Here is a 27,038-nt window from a genome sequence, read left to right as displayed (position 1 = left end):
TTAGAATTTTAGTTAAGGAATGCATTACCCTTTTATAACCCATTAACATTTTATATACCATCAATTATATAATATTGTCTTGTTCAGCAATTTTCAACTATTTTATTAACGGTTAATTATTTATATAATTATTTAAAATAAAAATATTTGATAAAAATACGGAGTCTTCTTTATTAATGTCGTGAATCAAATCTCCAACCTCCATCCAACGTTATTAAGCTGCGTCCTAGCCAAGTGCATTTTCCCACTAAGGTGAGCTTTCATGTTTCCTTCACTGCTGCAGCTCATATTGCAGATTCTACACCACAAAGAATACGTAGTCTGCTTGTTGGCTTTATAGTTCTCGCAAGCGTCTTCATGTCGTCTTCCTTGAAGATGTGAAATAAGGTTCATCTCATTTGTGATTTTTGCCCGACATACCCCACAAGTCCACGGCATGTTATGAAGATTTCTACCTGCTAAAGCTGTGATTGTCATTTCTCTGTTTTCTGAAGGAGCACCTGTTTCTGCTAAAGAAGGGAAAATCTTGACTTTTGATATCTGGATTATGGCTTTCGGTTTCTCCAAAGCATCCTTGTGTCGCCTTCCTTGAAAATGTGAAACAAGGTCCGCCTTAGTTGTTGTTGTTACGTTACATAAAGCACAAGTCCACGGCTCATGGGTTGTCTTAGGCTCTGGTTTATCAGGAAGATTGTCTCTACATTCTGCTACCATTGCTTTTGCCATTTCTTTGATCTCTGGAAGTCTTCCAGTCTCCACTGAAGCAGGAGAAAGCTTGATTTTCAATGTTTGGTTAAGGCCATTCAGTTTCTCACAAGCATCCTCATGACGCCTTCCATGAAGATGGGAAATAAGGTTTGCCTCACATGTGGTTGTTACCTGACATAAAGCACAAGTCCACTCCTTTTGGATGTTATTAGATGGTAGTACATTGAGAAGATAGGCACTTGGTCTATTGCCTGCCAGAGTAAGGCCAGGTTTCATTTCTCTAACCTGCAACTTCAATATTAGAATGAAAATCAGCCAGGAAAATTTTATATTACTAGAATTTAAAGGAATAGCTTTACCGTTGAGGCCAGCTCTTTATTCTTTGTTATGTCCGCAAAACTAATGTCTCTCTGCACAACTTTAGACTCTTCAAACTCTGGCTGCATGCATGTATCAAATAATTCTCTTTCACTAGCATTTTGATTCACAGGCAAATGCTGCAATTACAGGAACAGGATACAGGGTACATACCTTGAAAGCGATAATATTCTCCAAAGCTTCAGCTTCAGTTTCCTTTGCATCTCTCTCCACCTCTATTAGAAGATTGTCTTGCTTGAAGAACTCCTTCAGCATGATTAATCGGTTGATGACAATGTGCAGGTCCATAGAAAGGCAAGGATGAACAATGTGTTTATAGACGTAGAAAGAACCATCGAAGTGAGGTGTAACCAAGCAGCCAACAATAACGAGCTTAATGTAACTCCACCATGGTAACCTGGAATAGGCAGAAGATATTATAACATCTCTTGCTGAATTGCCCAACAAGAAGAGAGAAGCAAAATTACCACAGGAGTAGCTTTAGAAATGCATGTTCAAAGAGCAAAATCACAGAAAAGCAGACCCAGTAAGTGATCAACTTCTGGGTGTCTGAGTTTGAATTAGTCTCGATGGCTTGAATGGAAGTGCATCTGTTAACATTTAAGCATGGTAAGAATCACCAGCGCAAATATATTTAAATGCATAACTACTTTGTAAAGAGATCAGATGCTGTTTATATTAGGCAACTTAAACACCATTTAAACTGAATGTACTCAGAGAGAGAGAGAGAGAGAAAGAGAGAGAATTACAAAGGATAACCCAAAGCGATGAGAGGCCTGCAAGTTAACAGAAACGAAGAAAGTCAAAAGAGCAGGTCACTAATAAAGCGGGGAAAAACTGAGACTTGCATTCTCAGAAGAAGAAACAGAGCAGATATTTCTGAAAGAAAAAGGAAAGCAAATTCTATAACCAGTTAATAAAAAGATGGGCACATGCCATGCAAGAGTAGCAAAGCAATCCACCGCAAACTTGACGAAAAGACCCGCAACTCCCATCGTGAAAGGAATTATTTCAATTTGTTTGAGATGATTTTCTTGGCAACACAAGATGCAAACAAGACCCCTTTTGCAGTAATAAAGGAAAAAAATACAAATTCCAAGAAGAGGAAGAAGGTAGTGGGAAACTGGAAAGAATATCATAGGGAAGTGAAGCAGTCGCTGCTTGACCCTTGAAATGGCTAATTTGCTTCTTAATTGTGCTATATATAACTTTTGCGATTAGTGAAAAGCTTGGCAAGCAAAGAGAGAATTGAATACTCACAAGTGGATCAAAGAGGAAAATAAAAATAACTTGTATTTTCCATTAAAATGACAGACCCTGTTAATGAATCTCCTCTTCACATGTGGATCAAAGAGGAAAATACAAGCCCACGACCAAGAATTAGGACCCGAAAGACAAAGCTTTGGTGACATTCATTTATGTATATGGCAATGGCCCATATTTTTAGAGCCTTTAATAAAAATAACTGGTTTTGAATAAAATAAAATTCATAAATAAGCCCCGCAGACGAACTGTTTGATCAGGTCCTTCACTTATTTGCCAATTGCCACAATCTAATTGAGGAATCTTCATAATAAAGCACCATTAATGAATGTATGTAGCCATGCGTTTGCTAGAAAACAACCGATTACTTAACAGCTTGAATTTGTGGGTGGACTTGGGCATTGGGAATATCAATCGATTGTGTGCTAAAATTAACTTCTAAATATCAAATTACAGGAAATTAATTAAACTAGACGCAGTTTAGCCTTACAGTTTAGTAAAATTTAAAATGAGTTGTAATAAAATGAAATTGTTTATATGTATTAGAATGAAAATAAAACTTTGTTTGATGGAAATAGGAATACAAAATAGATTAGGAATTTAAATTGCTATATTAGAAATGAAAAGGAAAATGGCTAAATTAAAACAAACAATGACTGATAATTGAAAGGGAAATTATATTTGAGTTGAATTAATATGTTACTTGTACTAATTAATTTATTTATTAAATTATTTTAGGCCTTTTAATTTAATTAATAAAATAAAATTAATCTAAAATATTATTAAAATTAAATTTAATATTGAAAATTTAATATTTAGTGTAAACACCATGAAATTTATAAAAATTGAAATAAGATTAAGTAACAAAGGCTTTTTAGATTATATGCTAAAATTACACCAAATATATAAGTATTAGTTTTTTTAGGATATCATCAAAGGTAGCGGTGTGCATGATTTTTAGAGTTTTAAAACGAATTGAAAAATGGTACTATATTAAAATTAAAAAAATAAAAAACAATTACTATAAGAATCTAATTGCAACAAATCCAACTTACATTTATATCACAGGAGAAGAGCTTCTGCAGCAAATTGAACAGTCTAGCACCAAGTTTCTGGTGGGGAAGAAAAGATTTGCTGGATAAGATGGGAAAAAGCTGCTTGCCCCAAATTTATGGGAGGTATGGGATTCAAGGACTTTGAGAAGTTTAATCTAGCTTGTCTGGCGAAGCAAGGGTGGCGCCTCATGTCTTCTCCACAGTATTTATGGGCAAGAGCTATTAAAGGGATTTATTTTCCCTATTCGAATTTTTGGCAAGCTAGGAAATTAAGAAAGGGGTCTTGGATATGGCATAGTCTTCTGGAAGGGGGAGAAATTCTCAAGGAAGGTATTCGGCATAATATAGGAGATGGGTGCAGCACATTCATTTGGGACGACCCCTGGACCCCGTCCAGCAATAGCTTCAGAGTTGAGAGACCGAATCATTGCCCTCCGAATATAGATAGAGTGGCAGATTTAATTGATCACTCAAATCTTTCGTGGAAAGAAGACTTGATTTCAACTTTGTTTAATCAGGATAAAGCTCAAATGATGGGGGCTATTCCAGTGGCACCTGTGAGAAATGATGATTCTTTAGTGTGGCACTTTGAGATGGAAGTTAATTATACTGTTAAATCAGGGTACAAATTACAAATGGCGAGAGCAATGCAAGATCCTCCTATCAGACCATCCATATCTCAATATATTCATCCTTCGATTTGGAGATTCCTATGGGGAATTCAGGTTCCACCCAAGGTGAAAGTTTTTATGCGGAGAGTTTTACTTGATGCCCTTCCTGTGAAAAGCAAGTTGTGCAGTAGGGGCATTGATGTTAATTCTTAGTGTCCTACATGTGAGAGAGATTCTGAAACTATTGAACACATATTGTTTTGGTGTGATCATGCAAGAGCAGCTTGGTTCTTAAGTCCTTGTGCTTTCAAACCCAATCCTCTTAGTTTTCCATCAATTTCTCAATGGTGGTCCAACCTATATGGTCAGGTGGGAAATGGCCTTTTCCAAGAGGAAGTGTATGGCAGCAATCACATGCTGGCAAATTTGGAAAGAAAGGAACAGTGCAGTTTTTGAACAGAGCAAGCCGGATCCAATGGCCACCTGAAGGAGAATTAATAGTTAATTAGAAGAGCTGAAGTGGACCCAACGAAACTCAAATCCTTTTTACAGTAAAGTTGAGCCTCATCTTGGTGATCATATGCAAAAAATGGTCCCCTCCTTCCATAGGAAGCCTCAAGCTTAACTGTGATGTAGCTTGGAAAGAGGGAGCTACCTTTTCCTCCATAGCTGTGATGGTAAGAGATCACTTGGAGAGAACTGTGGGTGGTATTGTGAGGAAGCACAAATGTTTGACCAATTTAGCAGGTGAAGCAAAGGCTCTTCTAGAAGCAATCTTGCTAGCAAAAGCAAGAGGTTTTAGATCAATCATATTAGAATCAGATTCTCAAAAAAATAATTATTAAAAAAATAATTAAATCATCTATTATTATTCGACTCATTTAAATTTTTTTTAATTAAAGAAAAAAAAAGGTGATTTCCACATATTATGTGGTGTGAAAAGCATCAAAGCTCCAAGTATGGGGTAAATTTGAAAGAGATTTGTGAGTAGAAAATGTTGGCCATGACAAAAACATTCTTAACCAGTCAACCTTTTGCCCATCAAAAGAATTAATTAATGGAAATGAATCTGAAACATTTTTCATGTATAATTCATAAATTATATAATATTTGATCAGTTCACACCCACTTCAAGACTTTTGGCTAAGTCCAATCCAAGCAATACCACTACTAATTCAAATAAATACACCATTGAATTCAAAGTAAATAGAGAAATTGATTCATTGAGGACTTCATGAACTTCTTTAGAGTCTGGACATTTATTTCAAAAGGTCAAGTTAAGCTAGCCATGAGGAGGAAGACACCATGCGCATGGCTGGGTCATTCCTTGAGAAAAACCTTAATTTCTAAGCTTTGTCTATTTTTATTTGTCACATTTAATTTTTTTATTTAAAAAAATTATTAAGTGTTAATTATTTTTTTTCTAATTTTATTCCTTGTTTTCATTAAATACAATAAATATTTATATAATTTTTAAATAAGATAAAAAATAATTTAATTAATTAATAGATAGAGATAATAATAATAATTTTCAATCCAAAGAAATTAATTAATTCTAGCTAGTTCCAACACCTTCTTTCACATAAGCTGTTAATTTCTTTTAACTCAAATCTTCCTAGATCCCCTTTTGACTCAATCTACCTGCTTCCCCACCTAATTAATGTTGCTCTTAAAAATTGGTTGAATATTTTTTTTCCCACTTTCTAGCAGGTGAACAGTCAAATAAAAAAAATAATCAAATTGATTTAATTTAAAATTTCAATTTGATTTTTTTATAAAATGGTTTGATTTGATTTTTAAATTTAATAAATTTAGTCTATTTGATTTGAATTTATTTTTTAAGAAATTCAATCGAACCAAATTCAGTCGAATAATTTATTTTTTTAACTAATTGTTATTAGATCTCAATTTAAAGTTAAAAATAAAAAAAAATATAATTGAAATTAGATAAAAAAATAAATTTAAAATAAAGCCAAAAAGTAATTTGAAGATAAAGTTTAAATTGAATTGAACAGAACGAAATTAATTCAGTTCAATTCAGTTTAATCTATTACAAATTTCTATTTATTTAGCCTTTTAGATGAAGGTGAATCAACCTATGCTAACCCTTAATTTGTATGACTTTGTCAACATCATAAATAGCTAAACTTCTGACCTTTTTACTATGAATATTAAATCATTGATTATTAATCTAATGACATATACATTAATAAATGACTAATTTGAAATTTAATTTATGTATATAATTAAATAAAAACATTTAAGTTTTCTTTGAAAAAAAAGTCATTTGTAAGTAAAAAAATTTAAATAATTTCTCACATAGCATATTGCTTTAGGTATAGTTTTTATTTTTTGAATAAATTATTCTATTTAATTTAAAAGAATTAAATTCTTCTAACTATTAAATTTAAAAATATAATAATTAAAAAATTAAATTAAATTTGTATAAAAATCTAGTTTTCAAATAGACTGACAGAACATATAGAGCTTCATTGGGGAAAAAAAATATTTGCAATAAAAGAATTCAATTTAATTCCTATGCAATATGCTTCTTTTAGAATAAATCACTGGAAAAAAAAATACAATTAAATTCTCACACAATCATACTTAATTTTATTTATTTTAAAATGAAATTATTTTTAAATTAAAAAAATTTAAATGTTTTATTTCAATCATGAAAATTGATAAAAAAAGAAATCAATTAAGTTAAATTCTTGTAAATTTTTAATTTTTAAACAGGAGATTATTTTTTACATAATTTATATTTATTTTAAAATAAAAAAATAATTAAATTATTAAGTTTCTATAAGACTGAAATCAATTGAATTAAATTTTTGTTCCAAACAGAGATTTTTTTTTTACATAATTTCTATTCATTGAAAACTAAAACTTCTTTAAATTAAAAATAATTAAATTCTTATATATGATAAAAAAATTAATTAAACTAAATTTTTATAAAATTTTAATTTTCAAAAAGGAAATAAAAGAGAAAGAAGAAGAAAGCATATAGTGTCCATTGAGACGCAATTAAAGATGAAGTGTACATCACAGGTAGAGTTGTGGACTTCCACAAGCATTAAAAACACCAATATATACACATGGGAACGTTCTAATTTGCTAATATTTCCATTATCATAACAAAGTGAAAACGACAGTGCATGGTAAAGCATTCAAAGATAATAAAAACTTGGAAGAAGGACTCGGAATTGTTGGCCATTAGAATATCATTTCTCACCTTCTCAGATACCCACTAATTTCAACTCACCATCCTCTTTAAGGTAATGAATGTGTACCATTTTATACACATAATTCATAGTTGACTGAATTATTGTTGGTTTACACTTCATTTTTTCTAGGTTGAGTAAAAGCTAACAATGTTCCCTTTTAAGGGTCAAATCCATGGGTTAGGCGTTGCACCCACTGCATGGCTTGTGTAAAATAAGCAAGTCTTTTCTCTCACTGCTCTACTCTCTTTAAAAATAATAACAAAAAAGAGAAAGTTATTCTAATACGAATGGAAATTAAAATATTATTTTCTTATATATATATATATAGAGAGAGAGAGGCTATAAGAGGTTTTTCTCTTTTAATTGATTTTTAATATTTAATTCCATTTGTGTTTTAATTTTGATTTTTAATAATATATTCTAAATAAACTCTATGATATTTTTGAATGATAATTATATTTTATATTAGTATGACTATTATGATAAATTTCCATGTATAATGTATATATTTATATATTTATAAAATATATTTAAATTAGGGGTATTAATTATGACAATTTATTACAATGTATATTAATTTTTCATAATTTAATTAAATAGATATAAAACATATACACTTTAAAGAAAAAAAATTATAGCTATATATATAATTAAAAACAATATATCCCACATAAATCATAATATTCATTAAATAAATTATAATATTTTATATATAATTTACTCTAATTAATATATTTATTTTATTTAATGAATGCTACAATCTATGATAAATAGAGTTTAAACATAATTTTTTACTAAATTTTTGAAGAACCCATTAATGAATTCGAATTCTAATAAAAGAGAAATAAAAAAAAAATCAATGTAAAAATATGTATGATCAAAATGATAATATTATATGTGTAATATTTTTTAAAAGCTATTTTTAAAAAATTAATTGGTTATGGAACCCTCCAATTCATCTATTATTGACACACTAATTTCGTGTGATTGCTTGGTGCCATATGACACTGCTCCAAAAAGAAGACGTCCCTCGCTGGTGTTGCCTGATTATTTTTCTCATCGAGATTTTTTTTTTTTTCTCATTTTCTTTTTCTTCTCATTTTCTTTTTCTTGCATGACTTCTTCAAAGAAAATGATAGTAAAAGCTTTGATTGGATAGGCTTTTTATGGTCCAATTGTTTGAAGTTGCTGGCTTTGTGAAAAGATCTGTGTCTATCCACTAATTAAAAGGGTATGAAATTGCTTTATTATTATATTTTTTTTACGTAAGGGGTAAAATCTGTGTCTGTTATATTGTCATGAGAAAACTAATTCAATATACCAAGTGAAGGCTTAAAAAAAAAAATAATAATAATAGGAACTCACTTTCCTTGCTGCTCAGAATCTCAAGTTTCAATAGATCATTGGAAAAAGTAATGGTAATTAAAAAGCTAGCTAGAATTCTTATTCGATCATATATTATGATGTATATAAATATATAATAGAATAAGTTGGGCTCATGTTGTTTCTTAGAAGTTGAATATGTAGGCTCTTTATTGCATGCAAAACAATGTCATCACAGAAAATTTTTATTTAGATTTTGTATATTATAAATCTAAAATATAAATATATGATATTCATATATTTAATAAGTGAGTCTAATTATATATTTTATATTTTAAATTTATAATGATTAAAAAAAATGTGATCAATAAATGTTATCTCACATTGGTTTGGTATAAATTATTTGAACTAAATATAAGATTTAGACATACCTTCTCATCTTGAGCTAACTTTTAGGTAGAATTAGGTATAGGCCATTTTCTTTACATAGTATCAAATTCTATCCTACTTCAATATTTGTTGAATTGTTTGTAGATATGCTTGCCTGCAAATTTCTTACTCTAAACGTTCATACATGGTTGTGAGGGGTTATGTTGTTCCACGTAGATTTAGAATAAAGTATTTGATCTAAATATAAAATTTTGATAAATTTCCTCCATTTGAGTTAGTTTTTAGAGTGAAATTAGTTTGGGTACATTTTCTTTACAATAAACTCAAGCTTCAAATTTACGTACAAAAATCATTTAAAAATTTAATTTAATTCTTGATTATTTTTCAATTAATCAACCAAGTCTTTTTGTAAACATAGACGACAGTTGGAAATGCGTTCAACATTCAATTACTAATTTGTTTAACAATTAAATGCAAGTTAAAATTTCACTATTTTTACTTCATTAATAGAGGTTGGTTTATACTTATTAATTCTTGAAGATTTCATGTGTTGATAAGCTATAGGAAGAGATACGAAATTTTTAACTCAAACCCACAAATATACTTACATTTAATTTGAATAAAATAAAAAAAAAGTTGATTTGAAGTTAATTAAAAAAATTCTTTTTATATAACAATTAATTGAATAATTAAAATAAATTTACAATTTAAAAAAATAAAGTCATTAAAAAAAAAAAAGAGATTCAAAAGCAAAAAAGGATCCAACCACACAACTAGACGAAACCCATTTGCCATGCGCAGAAAGAGTTTTGCCAAAAAGCCAGTAGAAACAATTATTTAGTGGACTGAAACACCTTCTTATGTTTATAATAGTGGATACAATTCTTCAAATTGCAGGACATTGATAATGGAAAATGCTTTTACAGCACTTATTATTAGTGTTTTAAAAATGGGATTAGACTTCCCATTTAAACTCTTAAAACCATGACAATTTTAATAAAATTCTTACTCCTATATAAATCACATGCATGCACACTTCACATCTATTGTGAGATATTGAATGATCAATCCCTGGACACGCCCAACTTACTCAATTATTTAAAAAAATTCCATTCCAAATAAAAGTTGAAAAGCAATTGACTCTCAAATCAAATCATAATGAAAAATATAAGGTTAGAGATAGGTGATGATTCAAGTAAGCTATATGCATAGTGGCGTATGACACCAAGCAATAGGTTTGCTTTTGGGTTATTTGACGTTATCCTGCCTCACCTCACATGTTAATGCAATTATACGTGTGGTGCACTCATCATGTTCATGAGACAAGGTTGCTAATACTTGCAGTGCTCATATTGCGGGAGAATTTGCACTAACCTTCCGCCATTTCACTTGAAGATTATCAACTTAGATGAGCATTAAGTAGTTCTAAATATGTTCAATATAAATAAAATATAACCATTAAAAATATATTTTCATTATTAATAAGATTCAAATTCATAAACTAAGCTAAAAAAGAAATATTTACCTTTTTGTAAATTCTCTAATTTCTGCGTGAAACATTAAATATCACAATCGCTCATACAATTTTTTTTTCTAAGAGATTAAAAGCGTATTGAAAAAATAGATTGAATTTAACTCTACTTTAAAAGCTAACTCAAAATAAGGAGTAAATTTACTCGTAAATGCATTTGTGAGTGGCTTAATATGAAAACAGAATGAATTCTAATATCATATTCAGAAAATAAATCAAGTTTAACTCTACTCCAAAATTTAACCTAAGATAAAAAATTTTTTCAAAAATTTTTTATATAATATAAATATTTTATCTCAAATTAACATAAAATAATAAAAAATAAAAGCTCAAATTAAATCTGTTAATTAAATTATATACTTTTAAATTAAATTAAGTGATTATAATTAGTTAAATCTCATTGTTGATATTTGATTGGACACAATGATACGATTAAAAAAAAATATTTCTTTTTTCGAAGAAAATATTTCCATAGAGGATGAGACGTCTAAGGAAAAGACATGCTTTCTCTTAATAATTTACATTTAAAAAAAAAACAAATCAATTGAAGTACACAATGAAAATGAGTAAAGCAATGATAATAAATAAATAAAAATAAATAAATTACACAAATAAAAGCCATTCGATCCCCGTCAGTCAATGTTTTTTTAGGAAAAAAAAATATATGTAAATTTAATGAATATTAGTACATGTGTGAGTGTGTTGGAGAATGGCTTCTCCCACATCGATATGCGACCATAATTAAAGAATAATTAAAAATATAAAAAAGTAGGCATAAATTCGAGGTTAGACACGTTAGCATAAGCTGGACTAATTAATTTATTTAATTTAGCAGTTTCAGCAAAAGGTTATTTATAATTTAAATTTTGAGATATAATAAAAAAATATATAATATAATTTTTATTTTTTATAAAAATAAATTTATATTTATAGAATAATTAATCCATTAGAATTCATTATTATTTAATTAAAATTTATGGTTAATTTTACATTTTATTATAATTTAATCTCTATGATTTTATAATAACTTAATTATTTTAATTATAATTAATTAATAATAAATTTTTTAACAAAATAATAATTAATATTACATAATAGATCTATATTAATAATTTTTTTTAAATTAAAATATAAAATACTCAATGCATACCATTCACTGAGCCAGATGTACACCGTGCACGTGATATGCAAACGTGTACATCCTACATTGATAGAGTATCACGTGGGAAAGCCCAGGCACTGCTAAACCGGAGGCGGTGAGGCGCCGTTTATATTCATGAACCAAATTATTAATTAATTATAAAAATAAAAAACGAAGTAAGAAAAAAAGTTTGCTGAAAATTAACAGGCTTAAATTCCGCTAAATTTGTCCATGTTCAATTACTACAATAACCTTACTATCATGCTTATATTACATTTGGGCCTTGCCATCTTCTTCGTTCTCATTTGTCCAAGAAGTCCAACTTTAATGAGCAAACGACCCCTATTCTTTATTAATATAAAATAATATTTTTATTTATCTTTCTTAAAAATATAAATATTAAATTTTACTTAATTACTTCTGAACCCACACTATTTCTTAACCTTTAATCATGTTTACTTCTATGAATGTTAAGGCTAATGCGTTAAATTCACTTTGAAAATAGAAAAAGAAAAATATTTTAAAAATAAAATTTCATTTTCTTTATATGAAGGAATTAAATTTTTAATGCTAATTTTACTAAATAATTTAAATTAAAAAAAATCTAACATTTATACTAAAATTTTAGTGAAATCGATCAATTTGAGCCTTTAATTTAATTGAATTATAGCATAAAAATATATAAATATTGATTGAATTCAAGTTTAGTTTTTAATATAAATTTTGATTTTGAGTTTATTTCAAGTAATTATTTCATTCGACTCAACTTATAATTTTTCATATTTTTTTAATTTTCAAATATTTATGACTTCAAATAAAGTAGAAATTTATAATTTTCTTTTATTTCTATCGATTTTCGAATCTGACTTAAACCTAAAAGTTAACTTAAAAGGAGCTTATTGTCCCAATTTATATTTAACACTATTGTCTTATACTCGATTGATACGGGACAAAACACCCTGCTCATACTTAGACATGAAGATCTAACTGTCCTCATGTTCAAATATTCAGGCATGAACATTTAGAGTCTTAGGCTCTATTTGTTTAAAGGAAAATATTTTTTTTAGAAAATATTTTATGCATTTTATGGCATTTGAGACACTAAGAAAAATTAGTCAAAGGAAAATATTTTCTCAAAAAAAATAAAAACTAAGTCATTTTTAATAAAAATAATTAAGTTTCATTATTTAAAAAAACAAGTTATTCTCCGTTTTCAAACATTGATAATCTTATTCAAATACAAACACACTTATATATATATATATATAAAATAAACACATATCATTAATTTAATATTACAATCAAATAATAAAAATATATTTTAATGAAAATATTGAAAATAGTTTCTATATACAAGTTATTTTTTATGAAATAAACGTACCATTAATCTTTATATGAAGGATTTAAATTTTTTAATGCTAATTTTACTAAATAATTTAAATTAAAAAAAATCTAACATTTATACTAAAATTTTAGTGAAATCGATCAATTTGAGCTTTTAATTTAATTGAATTATAGCATTAAAAATATATAAATATTGATTGAATTCAAGTTTAGTTTTTAATATAAATTTTGATTTTGAGTTTATTTCAAGTAAATTATTTCATTCGACTCAACTTATAATTTTTCATATTTTTTTAATTTTCAAATATTTACGCCTTCAAATAAAGTGGAAATTTATAATTTTCTTTTATTTCTATTGATAAAATAAATCGAATATAACTCAAACCTAAAAATTAACTTAAAAAGAGCGTATTGTCCCAATTTATATTTAGCACTATTACCTTATACTCGGTTGATAAGGGACAAAACACCCAGCTCATACTTAGACATGAAGATTTAACTATCCTCATATTCAAGCATGAACATTTAGAGTCTTAGGCTCTATTTGTTTAAAGGAAAATATTTTCTTAAAAAATATTTTATGCATTTTATGGAATTTGAGACATTAAAAAAAATTAGTCAAAGAAAAATATTTTCCCGAAAAAAATAAAAATTAAGTCATTTTTAAGAAAAATAATTAAATTTCATTCTTTAAAAGAATAAGTTATTCTCGGTTTTCAAACATTGATAATTTTAGTAAAATACAAATACACTTATACATATATAAAATAAACATATATCATCAATTTAATATTACAATCAAATAATAAAAAATATTTTAATGAAAAATATTGAAAATAATTTCTATATACAAGTTATTTTTTATGAAATAAACGGACCATTAATCTTTATATTTAACATTCTTACTTTATATTTGGTCAATAATAAATTACATATCTTTCTCACGCTTATGCATGAATATTTAAAGTATAAAATTTATAGGATTAAACATCTATGAGTAGCTCAATATCGATATAAGAGTTGACTTTGATATCATATATAGAGAAAATAGATTCATTATAACTCAATTCCAAAAGTTAACTCTTTAAATTATTACCCAATATATCTACTTAACATCTACAAATAGCCTAACATCAAGATAAAGGTTGGCTCTAATAATATATATGGAGAAAATGAACTCGGTTTATCTCAATCCAAAAGTGAACTCATTAAGATATTACCCAAACTTATATATATATACATTGTCTATCAATTTTGTGGCTAGGAAATGATGGTTATGAAAACTAACAAAACGGTTATGCAAAAGCTTGCATATCATATATGGAAGTTCACATGTATTTTGTGTCATCATGTGATAATAAGAAACTAGACAAAATGATCAATTAGCTATTTTGTAATTTTTATTGTTTTAGTTTCCCTTTTTAAATATATCGACAAGTATCAAAATGATCAATCGGCTATTTTGTACGTATACTTATTTTGTATTCACTTGCCCATCTCTACTCTCTAATAAGCTTATGTTAATCATATCATTCATCTTTAAGGAATCTAATTAAGAAACTAATTAAATTAGACTCTCATCTCACCATATATTGCAAAACAATCAAAGTTTTTATAGAAAAAATTCCAACAAATTAAAATGTGTAATTAATATTTATATTTTCATATAAGGTCAAACTTATAATAACTAATATATTACAAATGATCATACCCATGAAAGTTGGCTAAGTAGTAATGCATACTTGTATCTCACGATTGAATGCAACTATTTATAGAAAGGGCTTTAAGATAATCACATCACGACCCGAATATCGTATCATTATTTAACATGTTGTGTTGGGATAGAAAACGAATAAGTTATTAGCAATTGTGCAACTTATAACGCATATCGCCATGCATTTGGTTGAACACAATAACACGTATTGATCACAGCAAAAAACAGATAAATAATGACGTTACCTTGAAATGGGTGTACGTAGACTACCAAGTTGATAAATAAAAGGGCCGGTTTGTGCAAGTAATCAGCATAAAGCTCACCATCCAATCCATTACTTCTCCTTTACTAAAGTTATATGCAAAATCTGTTTTCTTTTCTGTTACAAAATGATTGTGTGTGACACTTAAAGGTAAAATATTAAATTAAAAAAAATTATTATTTAATCTCTATTAAAAAAATATATTAATTAATTTTTATATTTTTTTTATTTTATATATTCTTTAATTATTTATCAAGTTTTCAGTTAGTTAATATATTAAAAAAAATAGTAATTACTGTTACGAAGACTAAATATATAATTTAAGATTTAGAAAATAAAGTACTGTGTATTTATATTTTTTTAAATTATAAAAACTGAATAAAATTTAAATTAATGCCTCATTAATGTAATTTTTTAAAATAAGGAATTAGATTATTAATTTTATTAAAATAGAGGGACTAATTAATAAATTTTTCCTAAATTATTATATTTATAGGGAGAATTTAAAATATGTGATTTAAATTTGATAAAATTATAAATAATAAACACATGAGTTTAAAAATATATAAAATGTTGTTATCTGAAATACAATTTAAAATTTTTTTTAGTGAAATAGAGTTATTTAAAATCTACATTTTATTAACAATTTATATTTAAATCCAATTGTAAATTTGATATCCAAACATAATATATGCAAACAAATTAAGCTCTTATATAATCAATCGTAAATTTAATTACTACAAATTAAAATAAAGTTTTATTGAATTAATAATCTATTAATAAATTAATTAGCTATTTCACAATGCAAAAAGTTAAAAAAATTGATAATTAAAAATTGAAAGGTGCAAGTATTTTTCAATAGCTTTTATGTCATCATAATTCTCCTACAAATTGGGTGAGCTGAAATAAATATATATATATATATATATATATATATATATACACTATGTTTCAGCTGTAAAGATTGAAATTTTCATTCAGAAACTTATATATATAATATATATATTTATTATTTTTTGCGCCAAAATTAACATTTTTTTCTTATACAGTTTTATAAATTATTTATATAGAAAGAATCTGAAGGGATAAATATGAAAACAAATAAAAAATCAGTTTAAACAGGAAAACAGTTTGAAAATATTTGATTTATTTTTTGATTATGAGATTCTTTCTTTAATTTGATTATGAAATTTACTCCTAAATTTTATTAAAAAAAATTATAGTATTATGAACTTTTAAAACATATTTGATACATTTTAACTCATGTAAATTTTCTATAATAAATCTAAATTTTTATAAATTAAAATTAAAATGCTGATATTATAATGTACTAACTAAAAATTGAAAGATATTTTAATTTCATTTTACAAGAACTAAAACGTATTATGAAACGTTTTATAATAATTTAGGTATATTATAAGATGTATTAAAATCAAATTAAAATATAATAAGCTTTTAATTTAACAATATTAAAGTTATTTTTTAAAATAAAATCTTAATCAGAATTGATCAATCAATCGTACTTTGATATTTATTAATTAGTGGAATCCTTTATTTAATTAGACAAAATCTAAAGGGACATAATCCAATCAAAATATAGAAAGTAAGGAAGGAAAGATTTAGTTAAACCTAGATTTGATAGTTAATTATGCTAATTTGATCCCTAATTAGAATCAAGGTACATCACTATTCTTTAATGCTGCCTCAATTCCATCCAGATTCATTATCCAAATTCCATCCAACTAGACAACAATCAATAACAGTACCTCCAAAAGGGTATTTTTGGCATATAAAGAAAATTAGGACATAGTTGTAAATTTTTGTGCCAACCATGGCTAACTTGGAAACCCAACCTCATTATATACGCCTGGTGTCTTGTCCTGAAACCCATCTCTGTAAAACCAAACCAAGCCGCCTCTCTCTGTTTGTGTCTCTTTCCTTCCTCTGTATCTGAAATCCCTTCTTTCTTAAGAGAGGAAGGAAACCCATTTCCTCCATCTCTTTTCTCTCTCTAAAGGCGGAGGCTTTTTAGAGAGAGGAAGAGTCACATTTTCACATTAAACAGAATAAAGGAAGAAGAGTATTTTTGGTTCAAGGGAGGAAATCATAGACATGGGTGGAAAGAAATTTGCTGTTCTTCTGTGTGCAGAGGACCCTGAGTATGTGAAAATGAAGTATGGAGGGTACTTTGGGGTGTTTTTGAGAATGCTGGGGGAGGAAGGAGAGACATGGGATGTTTATAAGGTAGCTTGTGGAGAGTTTCCTGATGATGAAGAGATTAAAACCTTTGATGGGTTTGTCATCACTGGAAGCTGCAATGATGCTCATGGAAATGATGTTTGGATCCTAAAGCTCTTGATTCTCTTGCAAAAGTTGAATTCCATGAAGAAGAAAATTCTTGGAATTTGTTTTGGACACCAGGTAATTTTTAATTGTTTATTTTAGTGTCGGTTTGTGATTATTTTATGCAGTTTAATGTATTCTTTAATATGAATGTGCCTCTTGAACTGTCTCTTTAGGTGCCTTGTTTTCTGGGAAATGGTCAAATCTTGATTGCTATTAAGTTGTTTGGTTTGATGGAAAATGTTCCCTTCACAAGATATTCGACCTCAAACAATGAGTTACTGTTAAAACCTGCAAGGCTTCCCTGAATTTAAAGGCTAAAGATTCTTATTCTTTAGTTCAATGAAAAGAAATGCTATTCTGAGTTAGAAATATCACACACCATTCAATTTCCCTTTGCCAGAAAGGGCAGAATGGTCTTTCAAAAGTTCAAATTCTTCCTCTCCAGAGTTGAATAAAATACATTTTTTAAATAATATAATGCAATATGTTAATATCAACGTGTAGTGTAATGCAGAAACTAAAATGGGTCATTTACTTCTTTGTTTGAGGTCCCCTTTGCAACCTAATTCATGGGTGGTCCTTGTACTGTTCAGTCCTTCTTGATTGGGACCTTGAAAGCAGTCTTCACATTTGTATAGCTCTGATTTATACTTACAAATGAAGTCTTTTAAAGTGGTCCCACATTTTTGTTTTTACTCTCTTTCCCTACCTTTGATAGTTGTGGGGTTACAATTTCAATTGAAATTGGAATATATTTTGGGTATTGATTCTTTTCCTTTCAATCCAATTTTAACCCTAAATGAATTGAATTGTAATTAGGTTTACATCAATTCTAATTGGCAAAGTTTCTTCTCATTGATGATTAGTTTTGGTTAGTCTTGTGTCTTTGAAGGGCCATTTTGTGGCTAGGCGTTAGTGCCCATCTTATCATAAGGGAAAAGTAATATTGTTTGGTTATGCTAGTTTCTCTTCTTTTGCCAAACTTAGTTTACCGAAATATAAAAGTGGGTCTCACATTATTTTGAAATTTATTATATATATACCGAACGCATTTAACAATCTCACCTTTGGTGGTGCATAGTTGGAAGACATTTGTTCTTACGTTTTGTGTACAACAATCAATAGAATACTTCATAATATGAAGCAAGACATGCATAAGCTTATAGAATAACATATCTCCAAGAACAAGAAAGATTCCTAAACCCAAATGGGGACAAAAGCCTTGAGTTTTTTAGCCAAATAGACACGTTATGTTGTATATGAATGGCAAGATAAGATTTGTCGGTAGACTAATTGGATCCTCCTCATTGAGACACATGGGTAATTGGGTATCTCGATGTTTCTAATATATTTTATTATTTTTCATATTCAAGAAAAAAATTATGAATGTTATGGGCATTTTGCCTTTTGGGTATCTTGTTTTCTATAGCAATTCCAACTCATGTTGATTGATTGATTGATGGTAATGGTTAACAAAATAATGCCATTCATTAGGATTCCTTCTCTTCTTGCATCCATACATGCTTTTAAGCTTAAGTCTAATTTCATCATTGTGATTTTTTTAAAATTTTTCTTGCTTAAATTTAATTCATTATAGACTCAAAGATATATGATGGGTCCACTTATTAAATATATGGATCCCACAGAGTCTATGATAAATCAGGTCTATCAATAGTTTTTTTTTTTTTTTAAATTTACATATATGATTCTTAGCATATTACAAATCATGATATTTATTGGAGTCTTTATTCAAACTTTTGATATTATTTTTAAATATTTTTAATATTTTAAAAAATATTTATAAAAGATGAGTTATATATATATATATATATATATATATATATATATATATATATATATTTGTGCGAAGCACTTTATATTTGAGTGTCATTGTCTTCCTTTCTATCACATACCAAGCTAAATCCAACCATAAACGTGTAATGGAAGATAAGATATGGTGATTTAATGGGCGGGATTCACATCTTTATTTATTTATTTTTTTTTTAATTAATTTTGAAATTAATTATAATATCATTAAAATAAAATTTATTAATAAATACAAATTTCTGGTTTTGATCAGATACTGGCGCGTTCACTGGGAGGAAAAACAGGCCCTGCCGTCTCTGGCTGGGATATGGGAATCACAACCATCCATTTCTCATCATCAACGAAACTATTCTCGTCAGTGATAGTGCCTGCGTCACTAGCTGTGATCGAGTGCCATAGGGACGAGGTTTGTATGATATAAAAATGAACTTGGTAAGACCTGATCACATATATTTGTTGGTGAGGCTAATAAGGTTCCAATGTTTTGCAACCTATTGTAATATGTTAGGTCCGTGAACTCCCACCAGAAGCTGAGGTGATTGCATGGTCTGATAAGACTGGGATTGAGATGTTTAGGTATGAAGATCACATCATGGGCATCCAAGGTCATCCTGAGTACAACAGAGACATTCTCTCCCACTTGGTTGATCGTCTTCTCCAACGTAATCTTATTGTGGTAAACACAAAAACCTATCATTTTCACTCAAATAGATCTTGACCCTTGATTCAAATTACCAGTAAAGCAAGGAACTTTTGACTCAGAGGAGTAAATTGTAATTTACCCATGTAGGAATCATTTGCTGATGAGATCAAGGCAAATTTGGATGGACAAGAGCCAGATAAGGAGGCATGGAAGAAGCTGTGCACCAACTTCCTCAAGGGCAGATTATACTGATAAAAAAAAAATTCCCAAAAAAAAAGGAAGAAAAAGAAAGTTGGGGGACTTAAATGTAAATAAAGAGTACAATGGGAAGAAAGAAGTTGAAGAGAAGAAACACATGAATTAGCAGTGTGTTTGGGTTTAGTGAGGTGGGTGGGCATTGATTAACAGCAAGTTTTGGAATTAATGGCATGTTGGCAAGTGGGTTCTTTTTGAGAAAATGGTGATTTAGCAGGGCTTAGCATGAAAAATTAAAAAATTTTACCCAAGTTTTGTTAATTGCTCTTTGCTTATTTATTGACTGTTTAGTGGTGACCCCTATTATCATTTGAAGGTCAAGTGCAATTTTAATGGCTTTTTTATTTTATCTGTCTAATATGTTTCACTCAATTTGAGAAAAAAAAAAATCAAATTTTAGAAGAAAATTTTACTGCAATGCCCAACTGGCCTAATATTAAAATATTCAAATGTATTAATTAAAGATAATCTGATTTTTTTTTTTTAATTTTTGAAGGTATAAAGAGTAAAGGATTTGGAATTTGTCTCTCTAATCTCAGTGGGGAAAAAAAAAGAAAAAAGAGAAAAAAGGTGATGGTTCGGTTGGAGCCAGCCTACTGAGTTTGTTGGACATGAGCAGCACTGGCCAGTTATCCTTCCACTGCCAGTAGCGGGAAGTTTTCGCTGCTCTGTGAAGCCAGCCTAACGCGGAGCCCTCCACTTTAGGAGCCAGGAAGCCCAAACCTTCGTTCGAGTCTCGTGACACGACTATTCGCTTGGAACGGGCTGGCCAAATTCTAGCTACCCCTTGTCCAACCCAGTAAAGCTAGCCCAACGTTCCATCACCTTTAGGCCCCCACTCGGGTTACAGACTCTCGTAACTGAGCCCGGCGTTAAGGTGTCTTGCTTGCTGTTTTATAAATAGAGAATTTTTTATTCTTGTTGTCGATGAGGGATTTGTATACTGACAAGATAAAGTTTAAGACTAGAGTCATATGAGAAGATTAGCATATTATACATTATATTTATGTCAATTCAAAATCATTTGATTAGTGATTGATTATCTGTTTCATTCTGCTGAATGTAGCTCATTTCATTTTCAAAATTTTAAAACAATCTTATTAAAAACTTTGTAATTTGAAATTAATTTCAATTATATCCTCTAGAATGTTTCTCGACTTTAATTTATTTTTATTATAAAAATATATAATTTTTAATTTAAATATCATTAAAATTTTTATGACATGATTTATATTATCAGTTTACAAATTAACTTATAATTAAATTTTACTTATCATTCCTCGATAAATGTAATATACACACACTTTAACTTGAATTTATCTTAAAAAACCCTTAGCTAAAAATGAGTTTTCTTCTTACATTTTAACTTTATTAAATAAATCCTGCATTTTAAATGAACTATGTCCATTAATACTCGTTATTAAAATTATGATACTCTTTGGCAAATTTTACACATTAATGATATATATTATTTATTCGCTTAGTATATTTAAAATAAAATAATTTTTTAATGCTATCCAATAAAAATTAAATCTGAATTGATAAATTATATAAACACTCATTTTAATTAGTTAAATTAAGTCTATTGAGTTGATTTTAAATAAGCTTTGTTTGGACATGAGCAGCACCGCCCAGTCATCCTTGCATGAGCAGCACACTCATTATATAAATGCTTGTCGCTACCAAAAAAGCCAAGCATAGATCGAAGCTAGTCCACTGCCAGCTCTACAAGGAGTAACCTTCATCGCTCATCTAAGTACAGCCTCTCCTCACAAAGTTGGCCACCAGATTTGTCCAGAAAAAAAATAGTCAGCTCTACCTCCGACAAGAGAATGTTGTCACAGAAATCTCTGACCCTTACTGGCCATTGAGACGACCTTTTCAACCGTGTTGTAGAAGCAAATCTTAGAGATTTGAACCAGCTAAAGCAAGAAGAGCATTTTTACCATATAGAGTAAATCTTTAGACCCATAGCCAAAAAATGACGAGAGAGCAAACCAAAGTTAACTTCGATCTACCACTCCCGCCAATGTGGATTTTCTCCAACACCTCCCTTTCCATGCTCGAACCAAGATTTGCTGCCCAAATAATGAAAGCCAAAACTATACAAATCAAATCTGCAAAGAGAAGGTGACTTAAACCCAAAACTGGAAGCAAACACCTTCCCCTACCTTGGGGCAAGGGAGGGCCACCAGATGAAAGGGGAGCTCGGCAAGACCCGAGAGTTGCTGTGTGAATAATAGATGGCATGCCTTCATTTTAATTTTTAAATGATTAAAAGAAATGACATAATTTTCTTGATAAATCTCGTAGAATAGAGTTATTGAAAGAAAATTATATTGTTTTCATTGTAATTTCTTCTCCTTAAGTAACATAAATCAAAATGAAATAGTTGCTCAATGTGAAAGTAAATAATTAAAAGAACTACTTTCGATAGTATAGTTTTGCATTTAAAATAAAAATCTATTTATAACTTTAATTTTCTTTTTTATTAATTAAATTATCTGATTTATATTAAAAATGTCTTTTTGAAAAAAAAAAAACAGTTTCATGCCTAATGGGTATTGGTTAAGGATTCTTAATTTATTGAAAAAAGAAAAAAATTTGAAACACCATAAATTAGAAATAACAGGTGCAATGCCTTAAACTCAAGGGCCAGATTCCAGTAACAGAAAATAACAGTCTATCATAACGTTTAGCCCACCACCACTCACAAAGGAAACATTTGTCATCATCATCACAATTTGCCACTCAGATGCTTGTCTTACGTAAATACAGTAAACATCCAAATATAGCCTTCAAGGGAAGAACCCTTCTTCACTCTTTTTTTTCAGTCCCTGCCTCAGAAGGCTATCATAGTTAAGACGTGCCCTTGTGGCTTGGTTTGCCCGAGTGCGGCTTGCTGCGCCTCCCATTTGTTGCCCACTTTTGGCCATTTGAGGTACCATCGCTTCTGCCTTTTCCTCGCCCCTGAGGCGCGCTTCTTTCATTATTGTGACTAGAATTGGACTGTTTTTTTGAGTTTGGGGTTTCTGTTTCACTCATTACATATTTCAATGCCTCAATGCCATAACCCAGGATTTTTAAAACTGTATCTGCAATCAAGTAACCAGATGAGAAAAGTTTGTGTAGATCTTGAAATGCCTTTGAGTGAACACTGCATGCATCAACACTCACCCATATTGCTTGCTGCGGGTGCTGGGTCCACAGTTTCATGTTGAATTGTACGAGGACCCAACACAGCATCTATAGTTCTCTGTGCCATAGCATTTCCAGCGCCATAAGCCATGCCTGTAGAAAGCCAGAAAACAAATAAAAGGTTCAGAGTTCTTCCTTGATCCAAATCAAATATAGCGATACCAGGCAACAATATATAGTAATTTCCAACCCAAACACACATTCTCTTTTTCACAAACCCTGAACTATGTTTCCAAGCAATGATCCACCACTACCACTACTCTGGACAGGGGCTGGAGGAGGAGCACGGTTAACTGCATCAAAACATGAAAACAGCATCAAACTACAGCTGAACAAGATACTTAGCCAGAATCAAAGAAAATATATCAAAATAAAACCAAAAGGCTACATGTTTTACAATCTTAAAATTCTTGCTGAAGCCTGCAAGATAATTTAAACAAATAGTACCTGGTTGGGGTGGTGGTTTGCGTGCTGGTGCAGGGCGTGCAGCAGCCTGAGGAGCAGGTTTTCCTTTAATAGAAGTTGATCAGTAACTCATTAAAAGATGATTCATCAAAACAACACATAATATAAAAGAAGTACATGGAGTATAAGTAATTTGACACACATTAAAACCACCAACACTCCATTATGAACAACAATTTGAAGCAAGTTCCCAAGACACCAGGCATCATCAAGATTCCAGCACAAGTTACAACAAATGGTTAATAAGAAGTTTTACAGAACTTGCAAACATAAAAAGTAGCAGCTCATGATGATCTGGAAGAGTTGAACTGTTAATCTAGATATAATATAATTACAGTGGGAGAACACTCATCGATGTATAAGATCCATGACCATACATGATGTGAATATCAATTTAGGTATAAAATCCATACCCAAAACCTCTGAAAAATTTGCATACCTAAGTTCCAAGTTCTGATTCACTACAGGAGCAAGACACATTAAAGTTTGGTATCAACTCAAACAATTTAGTATGTTCACCATAACATAATTAAGAATGTCTACATGTGATCAAGTAACAAAGCAAAGCCAAAACTAAATACAAAAGCAATACATCTAAATATCAACTTCGTTGGATTAAAAAAAGATTTAAACTCTATACTGACCACTTACAGATTTACTATATGCATTCAACCTATAAAACTAAAGCCAAAAATTTAAATACTGAACAGAAGTCACAGAACCCACAAGTCGAACAGATGCAAAAACTAGGAGGATGTGTTACCAAGAAACCCAATTCCCAAATGACCATTCATATTAAGCAAACACGAATATCAAAATCAATAGCATGCAAAAAATTTCATATCCATTTTGTTAAAGACAAAAAAGAAAAGAAGTAAAAAAAAAGGGGGGCCAAAGCCCATAAAGGAACAAACTTTGAGGTCTAATGATAACTCACATGAATTCAAAACAGGACAAATCAGAAGTGATAATTCGTAAATAAACACCGTCTCATTAGCGAAATAGCACAGCACATCTACTTCTTCTAATGCCCAGAGAAAAAGAAAAGAAAAGAAAAGCAAAACAGACCAAAGATCTCATCTTGGGTTCGTTGGCTCAGCTTTCTCAATCTAAACGCAAAGAGAAATGGAAAACAAAACCCACAAATCTACAGACCCATGAAAAGAATATACCCAAATATGTAAAGTACATGTCTTTGTGCAAATCCTACCTCCAGAATTTTTGTGAGGCATGATCGGTGAGTTATGCAGGCCGCGAACAAAGAGAGAGTGAGAAAGACTTCTAGTGAGAGAATTTCTGTGTACGCTAGTTTAAGCCTTCGTTAGGAAGGAGATGAATGGAAAAGTAACCAAAGGAAACTCGAATAGTCGGTGCAAATTGGCAGTCGGTGCAAGGAAATGTCCCTTTTATTTTGAAGTCGATAACTACTTTACTCTCCTTTCTGCTTGGAAGTTTCGTCATTCTCTTATTGCCCAAACTATCAATTAACGAGATTTTATCGTCAATTTGATAAGAAGTCTGCTTACTTTCGTTATAGTACAGTACAGAAACTCAACTCAATTCAACACAACTAAATTTTTATCTTAAAAATTTGAAATAGGTATTATATATATTCGCTTTCTTCACTCTAAATAATTTTGGGTTAAATCATAAAAAATATGTAATGCTTCTAAATCATATTGAACTACTAAGTCAATTTAGGTTTACTCCTTTTTTTCTTTCTATCATCTAACCTATCCTAATGTGCTTTACTTATCTAACTAAAGCATTCGTATATCTACGTTTCACATGACCAAACCACCTCAATCTCTCCTCTCTCAACTTATTTTCAATTGGTAACACTCCTAACTTTTCTCTAATATTCTCATTACGGACTTTATCTAATTTAGTATGGCCACTCATCCACCTTAATATTTTCATATCTACAATTCTTATCTTATACGCATACGACTCTTTCAGTGCCCAACACTCACTACCATATAACATAGCCGTTTGTATGGCTGTACGGTAAAATTTTCCTTTCAACTTATTGGGAATTTTAGGATCATATAAAACTCCCGTGGCACGTCTCCACTTCAACCATCCGGCTTTAATCCTATGACTAACATCCTACTCACATCTCCTATTTACTTAAAGGACTGAGCCTAGATATTTAAAGTGATTACTTTGGAACAGTACTACTCCATTCAAACTAACGCCTTCCCTATCACCAATTTGGCCTTTACTAAACTTGCAATATATTTATTCTGTCTTCGTTCTACTTAATTTAAAACCCTTTGACTTTAAAGTACTTCTCCAAAGCTATAGCTTTCTACTGTCTCCTTCTCATGTCTCATCTATCAGAACAATATCATCCGCAAACATCATGCACCAAGGAATACTCTTTTGTATATGTTTCGTCAATTCATCTAAAACTAATATAAAAAGGTAAGGACTTATGGCTGATCTTTGGTGTAATCCAATTGAGATCGGAAAATCTCTTGTGTCCCCTCCCACTGTGCACACAATAGTAGTTGCTCCTTCATACATATATTTCAACACTTGTATGTACCTAATAGATAACTTCTTTTGTTCTAACACATTTCATAAGACATCTCTTGAAACATTATCATAAACTTTCTCCAAATCAATAAAAACCATGTGTAGATCTTTTTTCACATCTCTATATTCTCCATCAAGTTTCTAATGAGAAAAATCGCTTCTATAGTTGAACGACCAGGCATGAAACCAAATTAATTGAGAAAGATAGAAGTATCATGACGTAGTCGATGCTCCACAACTCTCTCCGACAACTTCATAGTATGGCTCATGAGTTTAATTCCCCTATAGTTTGAGCAACTCTATATGTCTCCTTTATTTTCAAAAATAGGTACTAAAATACTCCTCCTTCATTCATCAGGCATTTTCTTTGAGTTTAGAATCTTATTAAATAATTTACTTAACCATGTCACTCTCATATCTCCCAAATATTTCCACACTTCAATTGATATTATTACAAGACAAAAATTAGATATAAATTTACGTAATGCAGTTGACAGAAGATCAGACTTTTTTTATGTTCCATTTAAATCCAAAGGTACTGCCATGCATATTGCCTCTGTTAAGGCGGTGGAAAACAAAGCTGCTTCCAATAAATATCTAGCTTAAGCAATATTTCTAATATTAAGGTTTTAAAGGAATAATATATATATATATATATATATATATATATATATATATATATAATTTATTTTTTCTCTTTTGTCTTGTATTGCTCGCGGGAGAGATTATCCTGCGACTGTATAGTGCATGATTGAGGTTTTCTTTTAGATAATTTGAACAATTTATAATTCAAGAATCAAGACTGAGTATATGGTG

The 27,038-nt window shown here is 29.6% G+C and overlaps 3 protein-coding genes across 4 annotated transcripts; 1 reads left to right on the top strand and 2 right to left on the bottom strand.

Moving 5' to 3' along the window:
* Positions 1-166: 166 nt before the first annotated feature.
* On the bottom strand, positions 167-2,871 carry LOC110653097 (uncharacterized). Its single transcript, XM_058135105.1, has 6 exons — positions 2,023-2,871; positions 1,836-1,862; positions 1,554-1,676; positions 1,240-1,483; positions 1,068-1,148; positions 167-993 (listed from the first exon to the last, which is right to left on the bottom strand). The coding sequence occupies exons 1-6, from the start codon at positions 2,223-2,225 to the stop codon at positions 187-189; spliced, it is 1,485 nt and encodes a 494-aa protein (XP_057991088.1). The 5' UTR covers positions 2,226-2,871; the 3' UTR covers positions 167-186.
* Positions 2,872-16,817: 13,946 nt separating this feature from the next.
* On the top strand, positions 16,818-20,367 carry LOC110647629 (gamma-glutamyl peptidase 5). Its single transcript, XM_021801557.2, has 4 exons — positions 16,818-17,368; positions 19,374-19,526; positions 19,629-19,796; positions 19,911-20,367. Exons 1-4 carry the CDS (start codon positions 17,060-17,062, stop codon positions 20,013-20,015), a joined length of 735 nt encoding a protein of 244 aa, XP_021657249.2. The 5' UTR covers positions 16,818-17,059; the 3' UTR covers positions 20,016-20,367.
* Positions 20,368-22,637: 2,270 nt separating this feature from the next.
* On the bottom strand, positions 22,638-25,085 carry LOC110647626 (uncharacterized). Of its 2 annotated transcripts, none has more exons than XM_058135383.1 (5): positions 24,892-25,085; positions 23,664-23,726; positions 23,435-23,509; positions 23,196-23,309; positions 22,638-23,107 (listed from the first exon to the last, which is right to left on the bottom strand). In XM_058135383.1, exons 1-5 carry the CDS (start codon positions 24,911-24,913, stop codon positions 22,878-22,880), a joined length of 504 nt encoding a protein of 167 aa, XP_057991366.1. In that variant the 5' UTR covers positions 24,914-25,085; the 3' UTR covers positions 22,638-22,877. The 2 variants fall into 2 exon arrangements, with proteins under 2 accessions (XP_057991366.1, XP_057991365.1); XM_058135382.1 differs by having other exon boundaries at positions 22,638-23,113; positions 24,892-25,080.
* Between the last annotated feature and the right edge of the window lie 1,953 nt (positions 25,086-27,038).

This window comes from Hevea brasiliensis, chromosome 14, assembly GCF_030052815.1.
Source record: "Hevea brasiliensis isolate MT/VB/25A 57/8 chromosome 14, ASM3005281v1, whole genome shotgun sequence".
Lineage (NCBI taxonomy): Eukaryota > Viridiplantae > Streptophyta > Magnoliopsida > Malpighiales > Euphorbiaceae > Hevea > Hevea brasiliensis.
Note: the sequence above shows the minus strand (reverse complement) of the source record. Positions and strands in the feature narration are given on the sequence as shown.